We start from the raw sequence: 17,336 nt of genomic DNA on the forward strand, positions 1-17,336 counted from the left end.
AAAAGCTTTTCCTGTAGATGTCAGCAGCACTACAATAATGAAATCCAAGCACAGAGGGTCTCTGTATTGCTCTTGGGAGTGCTGTTGCGCTACAGACAGCGCTACACTGAATCTTACAAACGCTGTTGTTTGCAATCATGTGGAAATCATCTCACGATGGTGGAGCTGCTCGGGATAGAAGTAACAATGCAGATGAATGGTCAAATAATAAGTTAAAGAAAGATGAACCTGATTTCATCATCATTTCAACTGCTGTAACAAAAGAATTTGCCACATCTCAGATAAAGTATTTTTCAATTATTCACTCATATTTGTTCATGCTGAATATGTACATTAGCCAAAATATTGAACAGATAAGAGAGATGCGGCAGTCTGTGTAAAATGATACACCTGTAAATCAGACGGTGTTACAGTGTAACAACACATAACACAGAAACACACACACTAATAGAGACATTAGTTTAGGTAATACAATGAGAGTAAATAAAAATACTGAACATATTTCAGTGGCTGATTGAGTTCTCATCATTTTTTTCATGCTTACAAAAACTATAAAACTATGGTTTTATATATAGTTGAAGCTTTCTATTTTAATTGTTTATCCATTCATCGGAGCTTATCCACTATTCATTGCTTCTAGCAGACTAATCTTAATGATGCATTGGTGTTGTCTTGACATAGGCTGTCCAGCTTCATTGGAGGATTGCACTGGACCATTGGTTCAGTACAGGAGGCAGGACTGACAGTAGGCACCAATCTTGAACAAGGGCTTAAAAAAGAACATGCTGAAAGAGTTACAGTGACATAAAAAGACAGAGGGGGAATACTGTGGCCTGTAACGATACTCCTAGAACACAAACACGTTTTGTAACTTACTCAGCACACTAAACATAGTCTTGGTCAGGTATCAAAAAGTGTGATTCAGATCCTTTCATGTCATGGATTTCCTCAACAAAGCCTGCTCATAAGATGCTGGTTACAGTTATGTAATGTATTTCCCAAAATATTGAATTTATCAGAACTAATTTTCTATGAAGTCTACATTGAAGACAAAACTATTGACTGTAAGTAATTAATGCAACAACACTGAGACTGCTAAGCAGGAAAGATCTAGTGCTGCTTAAAATGAAAGTGAAGTTTACAGAATGGCATACAGTTGATATGTAGTATGAATATAACTGAAAATTAATCTGACTAAAAAGCAAAACAGCTATATATTTAAAAAGTAAACAAAAACAAAGACTTAATAACAACCAATGCAGATGAAATTATAAGAAAAAAATAAGAAAAACTGGACTTATTTAGAGCATGCTAAAACAGCACAACAGTACAACGTAACAACAACAACAACAATAACAATAATAATAATAATAATAGTGCCATTTATTGGTATGATGTAAGAGCCACTAAGAGTTGAAGGATCACTGTGTATAACAGAAATTGTTACAGAGAGAGCTCTGTGGACTTTAAGTGACTGGGTGCTGAGAGGACAGAAGTGCCTTGGTCAATTTGGCTCAATTAAAGAAACTAAATGAAACAGAATGACAGCAGACCGCGGAGAGCAAGAAAGGACAGCAAGTGATTGACAGAGACAGACTTCTACAGCAGCTGAGCCTCAGCTCAGATACAGTACAAAGGTTATAGCTATTAATACACCAGGACACATACAAACACACACATAATGTGACACATTTAATTTAATTGATGTCACTTCTGGTTCATGACGCTGCTCAAGTCAGCATTGCTCAGTTTACTCTCACCCTTTAACTTTGCTTTGCATTAATGTGAATAATCTGAAACCCCATGATATCCATTTTACTGTCAAGGAATCCATGTCAGTGGTTCGACCTTCAGCTACTCCAATATGAGCAATGTGACACGGGTAAGAGCACACTATGTACATATTGGGTGGTTGTGAATGACAAGAGCACTGAGGGAGAAGCTACTGTTACACTGAAGATAGCAGAAGAGTATTCTGGAGCTACAACTATGGGATGTCTCTGAGTGTCACAGCTGGGTTGACACTGCATTTTTGAAGAATCAGTGCAGGCGTGACCAGTGACAAACGCACAGTCTCACAGTCACATGGCAGGAAACCAGGAAGGAGAGAACTTCTTCAACAGAAGCTCACTCAGCTCTGAACTAAAGCTGTGAATGGAGAACAGCAAACTTCCCTGACTCAGTAGAAGTGCCTGCTGGACTGAAGAATTTTAGGGCTGGATTTCATGGGTTGTCAAACGCCAGTTGTCAATTCATTCATACATACCCCTGGAAGTAAATACTAACGTCACAGCAGCTAACATTAGTGGACTTTTATCACACCCCTAAGCAACAGTGGATTTCTGGAGGATCAATCATCATTAATAATCATGCTCCAATGGATCTAATCTTTGAAAACTGCAGTTTGTTTCCCTAAATTCAGTGACTTTATTGTGCATTTGCATTTGTCTGGTCATTGCTACTATCTCCTGGACTACATAAGATGGTGAATTTTTCTTGTTTCTTCTTGAATTCTTCTGCAAATGTAATGTGTGGTTAGCGTTACATGCATTCTGTAGAGGATTACAGATTCATCACATGAAACAGTGAACACTGTTGGGTCTGAGGTGGATAATCTGCACAAACACAGCGAGCAGCAGGTGGCTTTTGTATATTGTTTGAAATTCAGTCAGCATTTTGGTCCAAATGTTCCTCAGCACAGTCCTTGTAGTCCTGACAGACCTGGCAGCCAGGTTTATGGGTACCACCTTGTTCCGGCGGCACTTCCACCTGTTGTTGTCAGCACTGGTGATGTTCGGTCCCATGCTGAGTCTTTGGGTGTCTCACCACAGCATCTTTGCCAAGAAGAATCACTTCCTCTACAGGTGAGACTGCTTCCTGTTACACTTCCTGTCAACTTTGTTCTGTCCTGATATTTAATATTTCATATTCAGTCGATATAATTTCTTCTTCCATCACGTCCTGTCTCCACTGCTCTCATCTCTGTTCTCCTTCTTCCAGGATGTTCTTGCACTCTGGTTGGGGTTGGACCTGCATCTTTGTTGGCTCTTTTGTTTTCCTCCTCTCCTTTTCCGTCCGTCGTTCCCTGTCTCTCTCCATCCGCCACCTCTCACGGCTTGCGGTGGCCGGTGGACTATGGCTTGGTTTTTGCAAACTCTTGGACCTCCTGGAGAATGCCACAGGAAGCTGCTATGAACCTTTAGAAGCTGGAACAGTGGTCACAAATGGCCAGACTCTGCTGGTGCTGCGAGAGGGGGAGAGCAAGTCTGAGTGTCTGAAAGCTGGAATGCTGTGGAGGGGATATGAGGTTTCTGAAGACATTTTCCTTCTCTGCCTTTGCTGCCTGCTGCTGGTAGAGGAAACAGCTGTGTTTGGACCTTATTTGAGCCTTGGGGGAATCTCAGATGCCCCACTGAGAATCCTCTTTCTGTTCTGTGTTCTTCTGCTCTGGCTCTGGATCTTCTTGTTGCTCTGTCTCTTAGCTTACTTTCCTCAGTTCCCCACCCAGCTGCTGGGGGGTGCTCTTGGCTGTCTCAGCTGGAGAGGACTATATCAGGGCTGGTACCGCCTGGGGCCCAGCTGGTACTGCCCCGGGAGGCCTGGTTTGGGACTACTTAACATAAAGGCTGTCGGTAATGACGTGGAGGATGCACAACTGAAACAACCAAATCACGATCACTGCAATTAACTTAAAAAACAAACAAACAAACATTTGAGAACTAACTGTAAAATAAATTGAATTCCAAACAAACAGATGTACAGTGTGGGTTATCAGACCTCTTAATTCTTTCATGTCAAATATGTTTATTTACCTTTTCTGTTACATACAACCGATGATTCACATCTGCTCTTCCTTTGAAAGCTAGAATTGTGTGACAGCCAAATCAACCCAGCACTGGAAAGACAAATGGAGAACACAGAAGCAGATTTACAGAGACATTAATTTGGTCGAGTTTGCTCACTTTCTGTTTTGTCCAGATTTTTTGCTGTGGACTTCAAGGCAATGAAGAAGTGCCAAAAGCTACAGTCCTGTCACTTGTAGCCAGAGGTGGCAAAATATAGACATTCTGTTCTAAAGCAGAAGTGCAGTTCTTTATCATAGCGAGACTATCTCTGCACTCTGTTACATATTCCATATGTACGGGGTATGACCCCCATTGGCCGTGGCGTTACACCCCGTACATATGGAATATGTAATGAAGTGGAGAGATAGTCTCTCACTCAGAGATGTTACAATGTAACCGTACAATAGTTGCATTAAAAAAATACTCCAGTAAAAGTTGAAGAGTAGTGATTAAACTTCTTTACTCAAGTACAAGAGAAAAAGAAAGTGAAAAGCAGCTCCTTGAAGGACAATTCTACTAACCATTTTTATGCATAGATAACTGGACCTGCCGCTATATTAATATAATATTAAAATGATATTAGTACATGAGAATACACATATTAGTCAAATCTAAATTCTAATGAATGCACCCAGCTTGAATCTGTTGTTTAGGACACAATAAGTAAAATATTTTTTTCTTTTAAAGAATGTAAAGTGAGATTTGGCAAGTGGGGGAACACTAAGATCTGTTGTACTGGCTCAACGTGGGGAAAATGCTAACACTCACAATAATTTCGAATGTAAGCTTGAGCATTAGTAGACAAATTGTGATCAGCTTAGCTGCTGCTCTTTGTGGATTTAAACGGCTGACTTCAACATGTGTTTCACAGCCATCTCGGTGGAGTTTCATTTCTTACACTAACAGTATACTGGATGTTGCCTTTATACTAGACAGGTGGATGAATTCATTCAGTGAATGAATCTAAGCATCATCAGCTTAAATGCAAATCCATCATCTACACTACATGTAACCTAACACTGACAACTACAGCCACTGAGTATCAGGCTAACACAGTGTTTTACTGTAAATTCACCAGATTGATGCAAGCTAACCTGTTTATCCTGCACATAACTACCCTGAATGTTCATGAAACATTTGATGAACACATAATTAGTGCATGGTACAGTAGTACCATTTGCTCCAGTTCTTCTTGTTCTTGTCCCCACGCTTTGTCAGATGCTGACCAAGTCTGTAGGGGCTACTTTGGGGTTTAAAGTTAAAAAACCAGGCTGTGAGACCACGCGTGGAAATATCATAAACAAACATAAAGTACCTGCAAAGCTGTGTGCCATGGGTCCTTGATGTCATATATACTGTTTTGTATATTTTGTTTTTCAGGACATTTCACAGTATAAAAAATAAATATTTTATCAAAATACATCATATACTGATAAAATGGGATTCAAAATGATAAAATCACAGATAACCTTTGAATATTATTTTGTGTGCAGTTTGTTACAGAATGTGTCGCTAGACAAAGCTCCAGCTGACATTTTTTTTTTCGGGGAGATAAAAGAAAGAGCGTTAACTTCACTCAGAGATGGAGAAAGATGTAAGAAAAGAAAGGACAGGAGAGGAAGACGAGAGGTTATGTTTATGGGTAAGAACTGCTCAGTGAAACATGGTAAATTCCAGTCTGTGTTTTTGGTGATGTTTGTCGAGCTGATAGAAATGTTGTTGAAAAATTATGTTGTGTAGAAATGTTACACTCTTTGTGCTCATTTCTCTTTAGCGCAAGCTAGATCCTGACTACAATATCACTGGTGTCGCCCACTTTTATACTTTTATACTTTAATAATCGCTATAAATGATACAGTTGAACCTAAAGTAAGGAGCCTGTTTTGAAGACGTAAGGAGTAGGTAGTATAGATATTTGTGTTAAAATGTAGGGAGTAAAAGTGTAAAGAATTTTAAAAAAAATGAATACTCAAATGAAGTACAGATACCTGAAAATTCTACTTAAGTAGAGGAACAAAGTATTTGTAGGCTACTTGTTTGTTATTTTTAACAAGTAGAATAGTATAAACATGAACAGTAGCAGTAAATCAGACCAGATGACCAAGCAAACTTTAAACCAAGCCATTTTTACAGGGAATGTTTTTCACTGGAAGAAAGTCTAGTCTCACTAACATCTGGCTGTTAGTGAGAGTTCATAGTTCATAGTTCCGAATTCCATGACTTTATTTCTCCTGCTGACAGTTTTTTTTTATCTTGTGCTCATTTAATAGATATAACTTCTATTTGATTTTAACTTGTGCTAATGCATGATCACTTTATCTAAAATATATTTAATAGTCTTTGATGGGAGTGAAAAAGGGAAAGAACTGTCAAAATAACTTGACTTGGTGTGAAGGCTTAAATACAACATTCAGACTGTTGGAGGTCAAAACAAGCTTACGTGAGGCAATTTAAAGTCAAAGCTCAGTATAACCAAAGCCAAAGGAATCAGGCAGGTGAACAAAAAACGATGGCACAAAGCATCGTCTGGAATAGGGTTACGGGGCTCCGTAGGCCTTGGGAGAGAGCTCCGGGGAAAGAATCTGGTGATCAGGCCTTGGCCCTTAGGGTGTAACCGGTTTCTGCTTCACTCTGCTCTAACAGGCCAGCCCAAATAAACTGCTCCACTCTGCATAGGGGTGCAGGGTGGATAAAGAAATCACAATTTTTATTCAGAGTGCCAGTAGATTTTCTTTGTGTACAGGCTGTAATCACCTGCTCTGGTGTTTACTGCTCTTTGTAGGTTTATGTATATGTATCTGTTTAAAATTATACTAAGGCTTAGGATTCACCCCTATTCATTGTTAGAGGTGTGTAAAATTCTTACACTTGCTCGCTGATAATTTCGCAATTAGCCCTTCAAAAATGGTTAATACTGGGTCAAAAAACAAGACAGAAGAGAGAGATTAAGGCAATTGAGGCCTCCAACTGTGGATCCAAAACAAATGGCAACCTCGGGAGCCAACTCTTATATTCCTCTAGTTAAGTTTCCTTCCTTGTACAGAGGGTACATTTCTTTTCTACTTTTTTCTAACTGGCCCACCTTGTGTGACTCACAGGTGTCCTGACATATGTAAGATTTATTTATATTATGCTTTTCAAGAACAAAATGCACCTATACAGTTCATGGATGTAGCAACCCAGCAAACTACTATTTATTGATGACTTATCACACCACCCTCTAGTCCAAATACGGTTACCAACACTACTGTAGCCATATTGGTAACATTATGACTTAAAGTGAGTAATATCGATGTTTCTTCGCCCATCTTCTGTATACAATAAATAGTTTAAGAAGACAACTGAATGTTTTCTTAACTTATAACAGCATTTTTATTATTGCTGTATATTTTAATACTTTCCTTCCAGTATTGGCTGTAAAGACAAACTCAAGAGACATTTTTCCACCTTAATTCATTTTATTGATAAAACATCTCCAGAAAGAAAATATATACAAAACTTCAGCCATCAAAGAGCAGTTGATGGCTGCCTCGAAGTCTGACATCAAATCAGCCGTTAAAGTCCTCACACAGTTTTCACAGCACTCGAACATGTTGGGAGTTTGTCTCGTTCATCTAGCACATAGAAAGATTGTGAGCTTCTTGTTTGAAAAACAGATAACGTTTCCAATTGATGTGTTTTTCTGTAGGGTGTAAACTCAGTTTTCAACTCTTCCTAAATGAGTTCAATAATCTATCAGAAATTTTTCTAAAAGACAGGAATTCCTTCATTTAAAAAAAAAAAAAAAAAAAAAAAAGATGAGAAGGATCGATGCTGTGTATGTACAAAGCAATTCTAATGATCATCCTGGACTCACAGGAAGTACATGACAAAAGACAATAAAGGCATGGTTTTCATTTTTGTTTGCAGATGTCAATCTCAACGTTGCTGAATGTGCATCTGCTGGTCATTCCATCACCAAATAACTACAGTTGGTTCCTCAGTGGCATAATTCAGTGGTGGTGGATGACACTCAAGTCTGCAGTACTACAGCTTCTGAGCGCTGGTCAGCTGCAGCACCTCAGATGGTATAAACTACAGAGCACTGAATAATGACTGACCTGCTGTTTGTTGCTAACATGCTAACTGTTACAGCCAAGTCTGTGAATATTTTAGGTGTTTAAAGAGGAACGTGTTTGTATTATCAGTCTTAGTGAGAACTGACACAGGAAATGAAAGCTGGCCACTAGAAGGTGTCAGTGTGTTGTTAAGATTTTGGGGATAAAAAACCAAAAACGTTTTTTAAAAATGAAAAATTTCAGGGGGGGTGGGGGACATTATCAAGAGAATGAGGGGATGGGGGAGTCAACAGAGTCCAGAGCCTCCCAGTGACAATTCATCATGGCATCGTAGAGCTCCTCACTGCGCTGCATGAAATCTTTGTTCCACAGGTCGACGTCACACTCGGGAATGGGCTCTAGAAAAAAGAAACCACAATGCAAATCCCCACTCTGTGAGTGTCTCCGACATTTCTCTGGATAGATTTTTTCCCCTAATGTTATGTGACTCAGCCTTACCTTCTGCATTATCCTCATCTAGGTCTTCAGCCTCCACATGGCTCTGCTGCAGAATGACATCAGGGATTAGAACTACTTTCTCAAACATGGAAATAAATCTGAAAACTGCCTGGATGTGATAATACATGGCACTAATTAACACAACGTGGCAAAGACCAAGGAACTGATCGTGGACTTCAGGAAGACCAGGAAACACTTGACCCCTGTTTCAATCCAGGGGGTCAGTGTTGACATTGTGGAGGACTATAAATACCTTGGAGTACACATTGACAATAAACTGGACTGGGCTAAAAACACCACAGCACTTTACAGGAAGGGCCAGAGTCGTCTCTATTTTTTGAGGCGACTGAGGTCCTTCAACATCTGCCAGAAAATGCTGAGGATTTTCTATGAGTCTGTGGTGGCCAGTGCGATCCTCTATGCTGTTGCATGCTGGGGGAGCAGGCTGAGGGTCGCAGATGCCAACAGACTTAATAAACTGATCCGTAAGGCCAGCAATGTTGTGGGGATGGAGCTGGACTCCCTCAAGGTGGTGTCGGAGAGGCGGATGCTGTCCAAGATAAAGACAATGTTGGATAACACCTCCCACCCACTCCATGACATGTTGGTCAGTCACAGGAGCTCGTTCAGTGAGAGACTGAGATTACCGAAAAGCACCACTGAACGACACAGGAAATCATTCCTGCCTGTGGCCATCTCCCTGTACAACGCATCCACTTAACACACTGTTTGCTGCTACAACTACACATGTTTCTTTTCCAAATATTTATTTATAAGTAAAAAAAAAAAAAAATAATAATTTCCCCCAGGGATCAATAAAGTATTCTGATTCTGATTCTGAATATAAACACGGACAATGTGTCAGCTGTGCTATGTGTACTGGGTGTATACAGTGAACATGTTTCAGTGAACATTTTCACTTGGCAGTGACAACAGTTTGCAGTCAGTTAACTCAGCAGTGTCACTTGTCCTGTCTACACTGAAGCTGCTTTGTTCAATTGGCCCATTCTGGGTAAAGAGAGCTGGTGTTTGGATGAATTACTTGTGAGCATTCTATATAACATGATAAATGATGTAAATGAGAATCTTAAACTTTTGGAAGGAAGCTGATTGTTCTTTAGCAAAGGTTAGCAGTTTCTCACGCTAAAAGTCATTTTGCTAAGCTTTGCTAACTTCCTGAAATGTCAGGGTTCCTTTAAGCACTGGTGTGAAAGTGTTCCCCTTACCTCTACGGCTCCTGACATGTCTGTGGACATTGGTGGCATCCCCATGGGAGGTGGTGGCATCATGTGACCTGGTGGTGGGTATCCATAGGCTCCGTAACCGTAGTTGTAGCCACTGTTGTAGCCGCTGCCATAGCCGCTGTTGTAGCCGGTACTGTTGTAGCCACCATACTGGTCGTAGCCCCCCCACTGAGAATAGTAACCCTGGCTTCCACCACTATGGCTGCCATAGTAACCAGACTGAGTCTGGTTGTAGTTGCTCTGGTAATTCTGGCCCTGGCCCCCGTGGTAGCTGCTCATCTTCTGGCTGTAAAACGACAAAAAGAACAATTTTTGGTTTGTTTGAAGGTTATCTGATGAAAGATCTTCATGAATGAACATGTCTCAGAGGAGCCTGGATGGATTTAAAGGTGTAGACATATGCTGAAACAGTAAACTGGACTATACTTTTGTTACAGACAAATCAAATATAAATCAGTCATATGGTAATGGTAGAAAGTACACCTAAGTAAGCTTTTGGATATCTATATAATAAACCTAACCGGGTCCTTAGCAGGTGTTAAAGTTTAGGTAAACACTACATCAAACCAGTAACACATGGCATACTGCATCATGTCAGTTAGCAAAAACAGAGCCAAAATACTGGTGGTGGTCAGAGGGCCCGGTGGCGCCAGTGTCCGGCAGCCTCGCCTCTGTCAGTACGTCCCAGGGCAGCTGTGGCTACAATGTAGCTTGCCATCGCCAGTGTGTGAATGTGTGTGTGAATGGGTGGATGACTGAATGTAGTGTGAAGCGCTTTGGGGTCCTTAGGGACTAGAAAAGCGCTATACAAATACAGGCCATTTACCAAAATGCAGGTCTGGACTTTGACTGGTCCCCTCCTGGGAAGATGTCTTGAATATTTTAAACTTGTGAATAATCTTTGTCACTGGAGAATGACTGACTTCAGAATGTTTTGAAGTGGCCTTCTAACCTTTCCCAGACTGATGCGCAACAATAACTGCTTCCCTAAGACCTTCTTAGCTTTGTGTTAAAACACACATGAACTCTCCAGACCAGCAAACTGCCAAAACATCTGCTTTTACAGAGGTGGTCACACTTAACTACATCTATTTGATTATTATCATAGTTCTTTGTAAATTATGAGAGTATAATATATTGTTGGTCATCTCAGGTTGCATTTACTCATTTTAAGACTTGCTATTATGTTATTATGTCCTAAATCTTGAAATTGAAAGAGGGTCTACTTTCATTTTACATGACTGTATTTTTCCAGTCAGGCTGACTTTGAGGCAGATTGAATTTTAAAGTGTGAATTTTAGTTCAGTCTTTTGGTTACTAAAAGACTATCAAATAAGACCTGATAATAATAAAAACCCCAGGTTTCTCTTTCTCTTGTCCTGCTAGCCCTCAGTGAAGCCTTCACCAGCACTGACCCTGTGCTACAATCATCCTAGGCTCTGGTCACTCACCTCTTTTCCCTCTCTATGGTTATAAAGCACTCTGCATTTAACAATTGGTCATTATTAAACTCTGACTCTCTTATTCAGAGTGTTTTTTATCCCACCTCCCACTGCTTTTCTCTGTCCTCTCAGTCTAACCGACTGTAGTAGATGGCCCTCCCTGAGCTTGGTTCTGCCAGAGTTCTCCTTCCTCCTTCCTGTTAAAAAGGCTTTTTTTTCCTTTCCATCATCAAGTGCTTGCTCATAGGCCATCACATGAATGTTGGGGTGTTCCTCTCCATTATTGTAGAATCTTTGCCTACCAATATACAATCACTTGTGGTGAGTTTTGTTGTGGTTTGGCGCCAAGTAAATAAAACTGAGTTCAGGTGAATCCAAATTCCTCTGTCCTATTTTCTTTGGCACTTTCTCTATTCTATTCTCTCTTATCCTTGTCTGGGTCTTACCTCTTTGCAACAGCAATACTGAGCCTGAGTGGCTTTCCTCCCAGCATTGTACCCTGGCACTCCTCGATCGCCTTCTTCTGCTCGCTCTCCTCTCCAAACTTGACAAAGCCATAGCCTCTGCAAGTCAGAGAACAGTTACGCCTCCTTTGCACCGCCAACGCACACTCCATACTTGGCATTTAATAGCCACTTATAATGAGAAACAGAATATAATGGGTATTATTATGGTAGAACTGAAACTTGTTGTTTTACTTTTAACATGAGGTAGCATCACTTGAATTGTGAGTTGCTCTTGCTTAGCCTATATGGGGAAAACAATAGTTTTAGCATTAAGACGGCAAGAAAACATTTCTTCAGCCTTTTTTTTTCCGAAAATAGATGAAGATGCACTGATGGTCAACGTCCATAGTACTGCTATCCAAATCATTATTATAGCACAGAAAACAGAAAAAAAAAATTACAGTATACTCTTACAACATTCATACAAGAAGGCAATACATCATACTATAGGAAGAAATACAAAATTCACAGTCAAACAGAATAATACTGCTGCCGCTGTCACGTGCACCTCAATGAGCTGACGTACCTTGAGTATCCATACTGGTCGGTGACTACTTTGGCTCCTTTGCATGAAGGGTACTTCTTAAAAACTTGATGCAGCTGGAAGTCATCTATCTCAGAAGCCAAGTCGCCCACGAAAACTGAGAACTCTGGCCTGAGAGAAGCAAGATCAAATATTCTTACTCAGTATGATAGACTGATATACTGATATGTTGACTGCTTTAGCCCACATCCCACTTAATAAGGACTGTTATGCAAGTTATCCTTCGTATTTAAACAGGAAGTGTATTGGAAGCTGGATAATTTACGGAACAACTTTGTTCAGTTTTAGATCATAAAATTGTAATTGCCCATTTCCTACCTATAATACAATCTGGACCCCCTCCCATGATGCATGTCACCCTCAGCTTTCACTGTTTATACAATGAGGGCCAGAAGTTTATGGACAACATTTCTTTGGTCACGTTGCTTCTACACATCACCACAGTGGATTTTAAATTAAGCAATCAAAATGTGATTGACGTGGAGGCTTTCAGCTTTAATTCGAGGTGTTCAAGTGAAGTGTTGTGTTAATCGCTTATGAATTACAACCATTTTACTATATACCTATAGTATCAATTTTAAAATCCTAGATGACTTCCTTCTTGAGTTATTGCATTCACCAGATTTTTTGACCTCAAGGTCAAGGTCAGAGGGCTTAATTTGAAACTCCTACGGTGCTTCGTTCTCAGGGTGGGTGGCCCATGTTGCCCGCCCACCCACCTGGCAAGGTGATGGCAACACCCCAGCAGCCTTTTATGGCTGAGGGTAAAACAAAATAAATCAATAGAAAACTGTTATTGTCCAAAAATGTATGGACCTGTATGCCACTGCTGCATGTCATTAACTTCTATCTTCTCTCTGTTCTCATTTATTTTTTGCCCCGATTGCCGTCCGTTGTTTTCGTTCCTCTTTTCTGTGCCGTCTCTTCCTCCAGCTAGGCAAGTTAGCTGGAGGAACTAAATTCTACAGAAAACTGCCTCCAAAAGTTTGGCGTTATGTAGCAAACAAAGACTGAATGGAAGTAAAGCCTTACCCTGCTTCTGGCCGTTTCCCATAGGTGGCATAGTTTAGCTTAAACTTCCGGGGCTGCACAAAGGAAGAGAAAGAACACACACTAAGCTAGGCAGACACACCAAAGACATGTAGTATAGCACTGATATTGCTGGAAATAAAAAGTGGAGTTACTATGGTTGTTATTTGGGTTTACATACCTCCACCACCCAGACCAGCCTTTAGCCCATTCCTCAGTTAGTTCCTACCAGAGACTCTATTCACCAGCTTCAAACAAAGTACATTCATGTACAAGCCTCTTAGCCACCTTCAGCAGCAGATAAAGCCCAGTGAACAGGGGAGCCCAGTAGCTTGGCCAGCCCACGGGGCCAAAAGCATTTCAAACCAAGGAGCAAGCAGCTAAAGCTCACAACTTCCCAAACCACTTGGAACTGAAATTTGAAAGATGGGATGCCTTTTTTTGTCTTGCATCACCAGACTTAACTGGACCAGCCGTCTCTGCAGTTAGTATGAGACAGCTGCACTTAACATGATGTTTAACTAGTTTTGCTTCTTGATAAAACTGGTTTAAACTGACAGGGAAATCCTCACAGTGACAGCACTAAGAGCAACAAAAATCTGGTGTGTTCACAGAGACAATAACAACAGGATGTTAAACTGACTCCTAAGCACCTAACACTGTGTTTCTGTCCTAACAAAGCAGGACCAAGACTAGTTGAGCTCCACTATCCACAGATCAACAGTTAAGTACTGTTTGATAATTCTACTGAAAAAGGAAGGCGGTATTACATGTCAACAATATTTTTGTATTTATGATGAAATAATAATGATGAATAATATATGTGAGTAAATATCAACTGCACTACAGAACTGACCGGGTTTGATCCAGGAACCAGTTTCCCGTTGAGTCTCTGGACACACCGCTCCACACTCGCTTCATCTGCCAGCTCCACAAAACAGTATCCTGCTGAACCGCTGCACAAGAGAACAGAACCGGTAGCTACTTTTAGTGTTGAACGAGAAAGAGGCGGGAAAAACGCAGACAGATCAGGCATAACATTATGACCACTAACATATGAAGTGAATAGCACTCATTATCTTTTCATCATGGCACCTGTTGGTGGGTGATATATTAGGGAGCCACTGAACATTTTGTCCTCAAAGTTGATGTGTTACAAGCAGGAGAAATGGGCAACGCTTAGAAATTGAGAGAGTGGAGTAATGCTTTGTGCGATATTCTTCGGGGAAACTTTGGGTCCTGCCATCCATGTGAATGTCTCTTTGACACTTGCCGCCTATCTAATGAGTGCTGCAGACCGTGTGCAACCTTTCATGGTAACTCTTTTTCCTGATGGCTGTGTGGCTATTTCAGGAGGATAATGCGCCCTGATAACAGGAACACAGCAATGAATTTGAGGTGTTCACTTGGCTCCCAAATTCCCCAGATGTCAATCCAATCAAGCATCTGTGGGATGTGCTGGACAAACAAGTCTAAGTTCTGCAAGTTGTGAGGTGTGGCCTCCATCATTTAAAGGATCTGTTGGTAACATCTTGGTGCAGATACCACAGCAGAACTTCAGTGGTCTAGCGGAGTTAATACATATACATTTAGGCTGATGCATATATCCTACCCTGTTATCCTGTGAGTGATGATCTTGACCCCAAATGGAGACTCTCCCATAGCACTAAAGGCCTGTTTGATGAAGTTCTCATCCATATATGGGTCGAGCTACACACAAATACAAAGAAACATCATATGCACCACATTAGGTTCTGTGCAATATAATACAATGCATGTTTATGATTTACTGTATGTTATTACGCAGTAATACAGTACAATGCAACAAAGCATGGCTCTTTGTTCTAAGGCTACGTTCACACTTTAGGCGAAAGCGCATCAAATGCGACTTTTTTGACCCTATGCGACCCATATCCGATCATGGTATGACAGTGTGAACGGCACAAATCCGATATTTTCAAATCCGATCTGGGTCACTCTCGTATGTGGTGCTGAATCCGATACATATCTGATGTTTTAGAAAGCGACTGCTGTTTGAACGGTCATGTCGCATTAAATCCATCTTTTACGTCACTGACACAAGACAGACGCCAATTATCAGCGCCAGAGAAGACATGTGAACGCTTCCTGCCCATCCAGTGTAGAGGTCAGTGAAACTGTTGGGAAGACAACGTGAACATTTTATTTGTATAATCTGCAGATTCTGATAGAAATCTGCAACTATCCTTTGAAGCACCGCTCCTCTCTAAAACAGCGATAAGGATCATTATTAGGCCAAATGTAAATAACAAAATAACTTTATAACTTAAAGCAAAATTGGGAAACTTAATGTAAAGACTTGTTTCCGGCTTTACATTAAGGGCCATCAGTCAAACAATACTGTTTGCTCTGGGTCTAAACAGAGCGCGTTGTGTGTGACGTCTTCTTTTGCGCACGCGGGCCGCTTTGAGGGTTCACACTAGAGCGCGTTTGCTGTCACTTTTTATTTGTAGTGTGAACAAGCAGACAAAAAAAAATCAGATTTGATCAAAAAATCGGAATTGAGCATTAAGACCTGCAGTGTGAACGTAGCCTAACTGATACTTGTTTCTACTACAGAAGCTACTACAGAATATTTAGTAAAAATAACCAAACGCACACAAATTAAACCTCATTTTAGCATTCCTATGTAATTAAGCGGTTTCGAAATCACATGAGAAAATGCACAACTAACATGACTGACAAAAAGCGACACATTTGGGATTTTGATGTCGCCCAAACCCACAGCAAAAGTCAAAACGCACAACCAATAAAACTGATTAAACTTCCTATAATTTATAATCTTGATAATCTCTTTCTGCTATTTGCACTTTTTTTTTTTTTACTGTAAATTTCCAAGTTAATTTGTAAATTTTTGTAGTAACCTGTAAATTGTAAATACTGTAAAACCTTTTTCTGTCATTTAATGGTCGGGCATTGCACAGCTACAAGCATTTCACCCCCATGTCATACTGTGTATGGTTGTGTGTGTGTGTGTGTGTGTGTGTGTGTGTGTGTGTGTGTGTGTCAAATAAAATTTGAATTTGATCGATCATCTGTGTGTCTTTAGCACAGGCACAGCGCGCCTCCAGACCGAGGTTGTTTTTTTGTTTGGTTTTTTTTTTTTCAAACTAAAAAAAAAAAAAAATTGTCCTTTCGCTTAACCCTATACCAACTTTGAGTTTAGAGAATAATTTTGTGTGTGGCACTTTTTACGGCTTAATCTGTTAATCTTTGTTGGCGTTATATTTAAACTTTAATGATTAGCTCGCATCACTTGCTAAAGCTCGCCACAATACGAGGAGGAGCCTGGCCACAGACAATAACATTAGAGTTGTTTGATGACTTATCGTCGTTAATATGTGGTATTATTGAATTATGTTACACCAAATCTTTTCAAACTGTGTACACTGGAAGACAGTTTAGTCCAACATTTTACAAGTAGTAGGTTACCCTAACTCAACCTAGCTAGCAGTCGCCACACATAGCTAAGCTAAGATCACACACAGAAACATGGATTTCAAACATACATCACCCATCCAGAGACTCGTCTGTCTGTTGAACATCATGGATGCGAGATAAGATGGTAAGAGTATATATTCGTGGTACAAAAAGCAAATGTTTTGTTTAAAGTTATCTACACGGTCACACTGGACACGTCCATTCGTTGTTCCACTTCCGCCTTAGCCAGCAGACGTGTGCTCCGGTCTTTTCAAATTAAAAGTCTCACTCGAAACTATTGTAGCTGGCGTAGACCATAGGTCGAAATAGTCAGAATTGGGAAATAAGTCAAATTAATAATCACACAAATACATGTGCCTTGATTAATTTATATTGACATTTGGTAGCATTTCGAGGTCTACAAGGTGAAAATAAATATATCAAGGCGTCGGACATGTGTGATATGGACGCATTGCGCAGGCCAAAAGTTGGTCCTCATAAAAAAATATTGTCACACTTTCCTCGCTGAAATATTTTATATTTTATTTCCACAACTGTATTTATTACAAATCCGTCCGAGTTAACTTGACATGCAGCTTAAAAATAACCAGGTTCCACCGAGATTTGAACTCGGATCGCTGGATTCAGAGTCCAGAGTGCTAACCATTACACCATGGAACCACCACACCTGAAACCACCGATGTATTCAAA

General features: G+C 40.3%; 2 protein-coding genes across 3 annotated transcripts; one reads left to right on the forward strand and one right to left on the reverse strand.

Moving 5' to 3' along the window:
* Positions 1-1,565: 1,565 nt before the first annotated feature.
* fitm1l (fat storage inducing transmembrane protein 1, like) lies at positions 1,566-5,303 on the forward strand. Its single transcript, XM_080861299.1, has 2 exons — positions 1,566-2,864; positions 3,001-5,303. Exons 1-2 carry the CDS (start codon positions 2,686-2,688, stop codon positions 3,686-3,688), a joined length of 867 nt encoding a protein of 288 aa, XP_080717425.1. The 5' UTR covers positions 1,566-2,685; the 3' UTR covers positions 3,689-5,303.
* A 1,980-nt stretch (positions 5,304-7,283) lies between these two features.
* On the reverse strand, positions 7,284-16,879 carry trnau1apb (tRNA selenocysteine 1 associated protein 1b). 2 transcript variants are annotated; one of them, XM_080907904.1, is made up of 9 exons: positions 16,715-16,879; positions 14,779-14,876; positions 14,023-14,122; positions 13,170-13,222; positions 12,120-12,248; positions 11,534-11,650; positions 9,628-9,931; positions 8,402-8,444; positions 7,284-8,301 (listed from the first exon to the last, which is right to left on the reverse strand). In XM_080907904.1, the coding sequence occupies exons 1-9, from the start codon at positions 16,751-16,753 to the stop codon at positions 8,165-8,167; spliced, it is 1,020 nt and encodes a 339-aa protein (XP_080764030.1). In that variant the 5' UTR covers positions 16,754-16,879; the 3' UTR covers positions 7,284-8,164. The 2 variants fall into 2 exon arrangements, with proteins under 2 accessions (XP_080764030.1, XP_080764029.1); XM_080907903.1 differs by having other exon boundaries at positions 8,402-8,447.
* Positions 16,880-17,336: the final 457 nt, after the last annotated feature.

This window comes from Rhamphochromis sp. 'chilingali' (genome assembly GCF_963969265.1).
Source record: "Rhamphochromis sp. 'chilingali' genome assembly, chromosome: 16".
NCBI lineage: Eukaryota > Metazoa > Chordata > Actinopteri > Cichliformes > Cichlidae > Rhamphochromis > Rhamphochromis sp. 'chilingali'.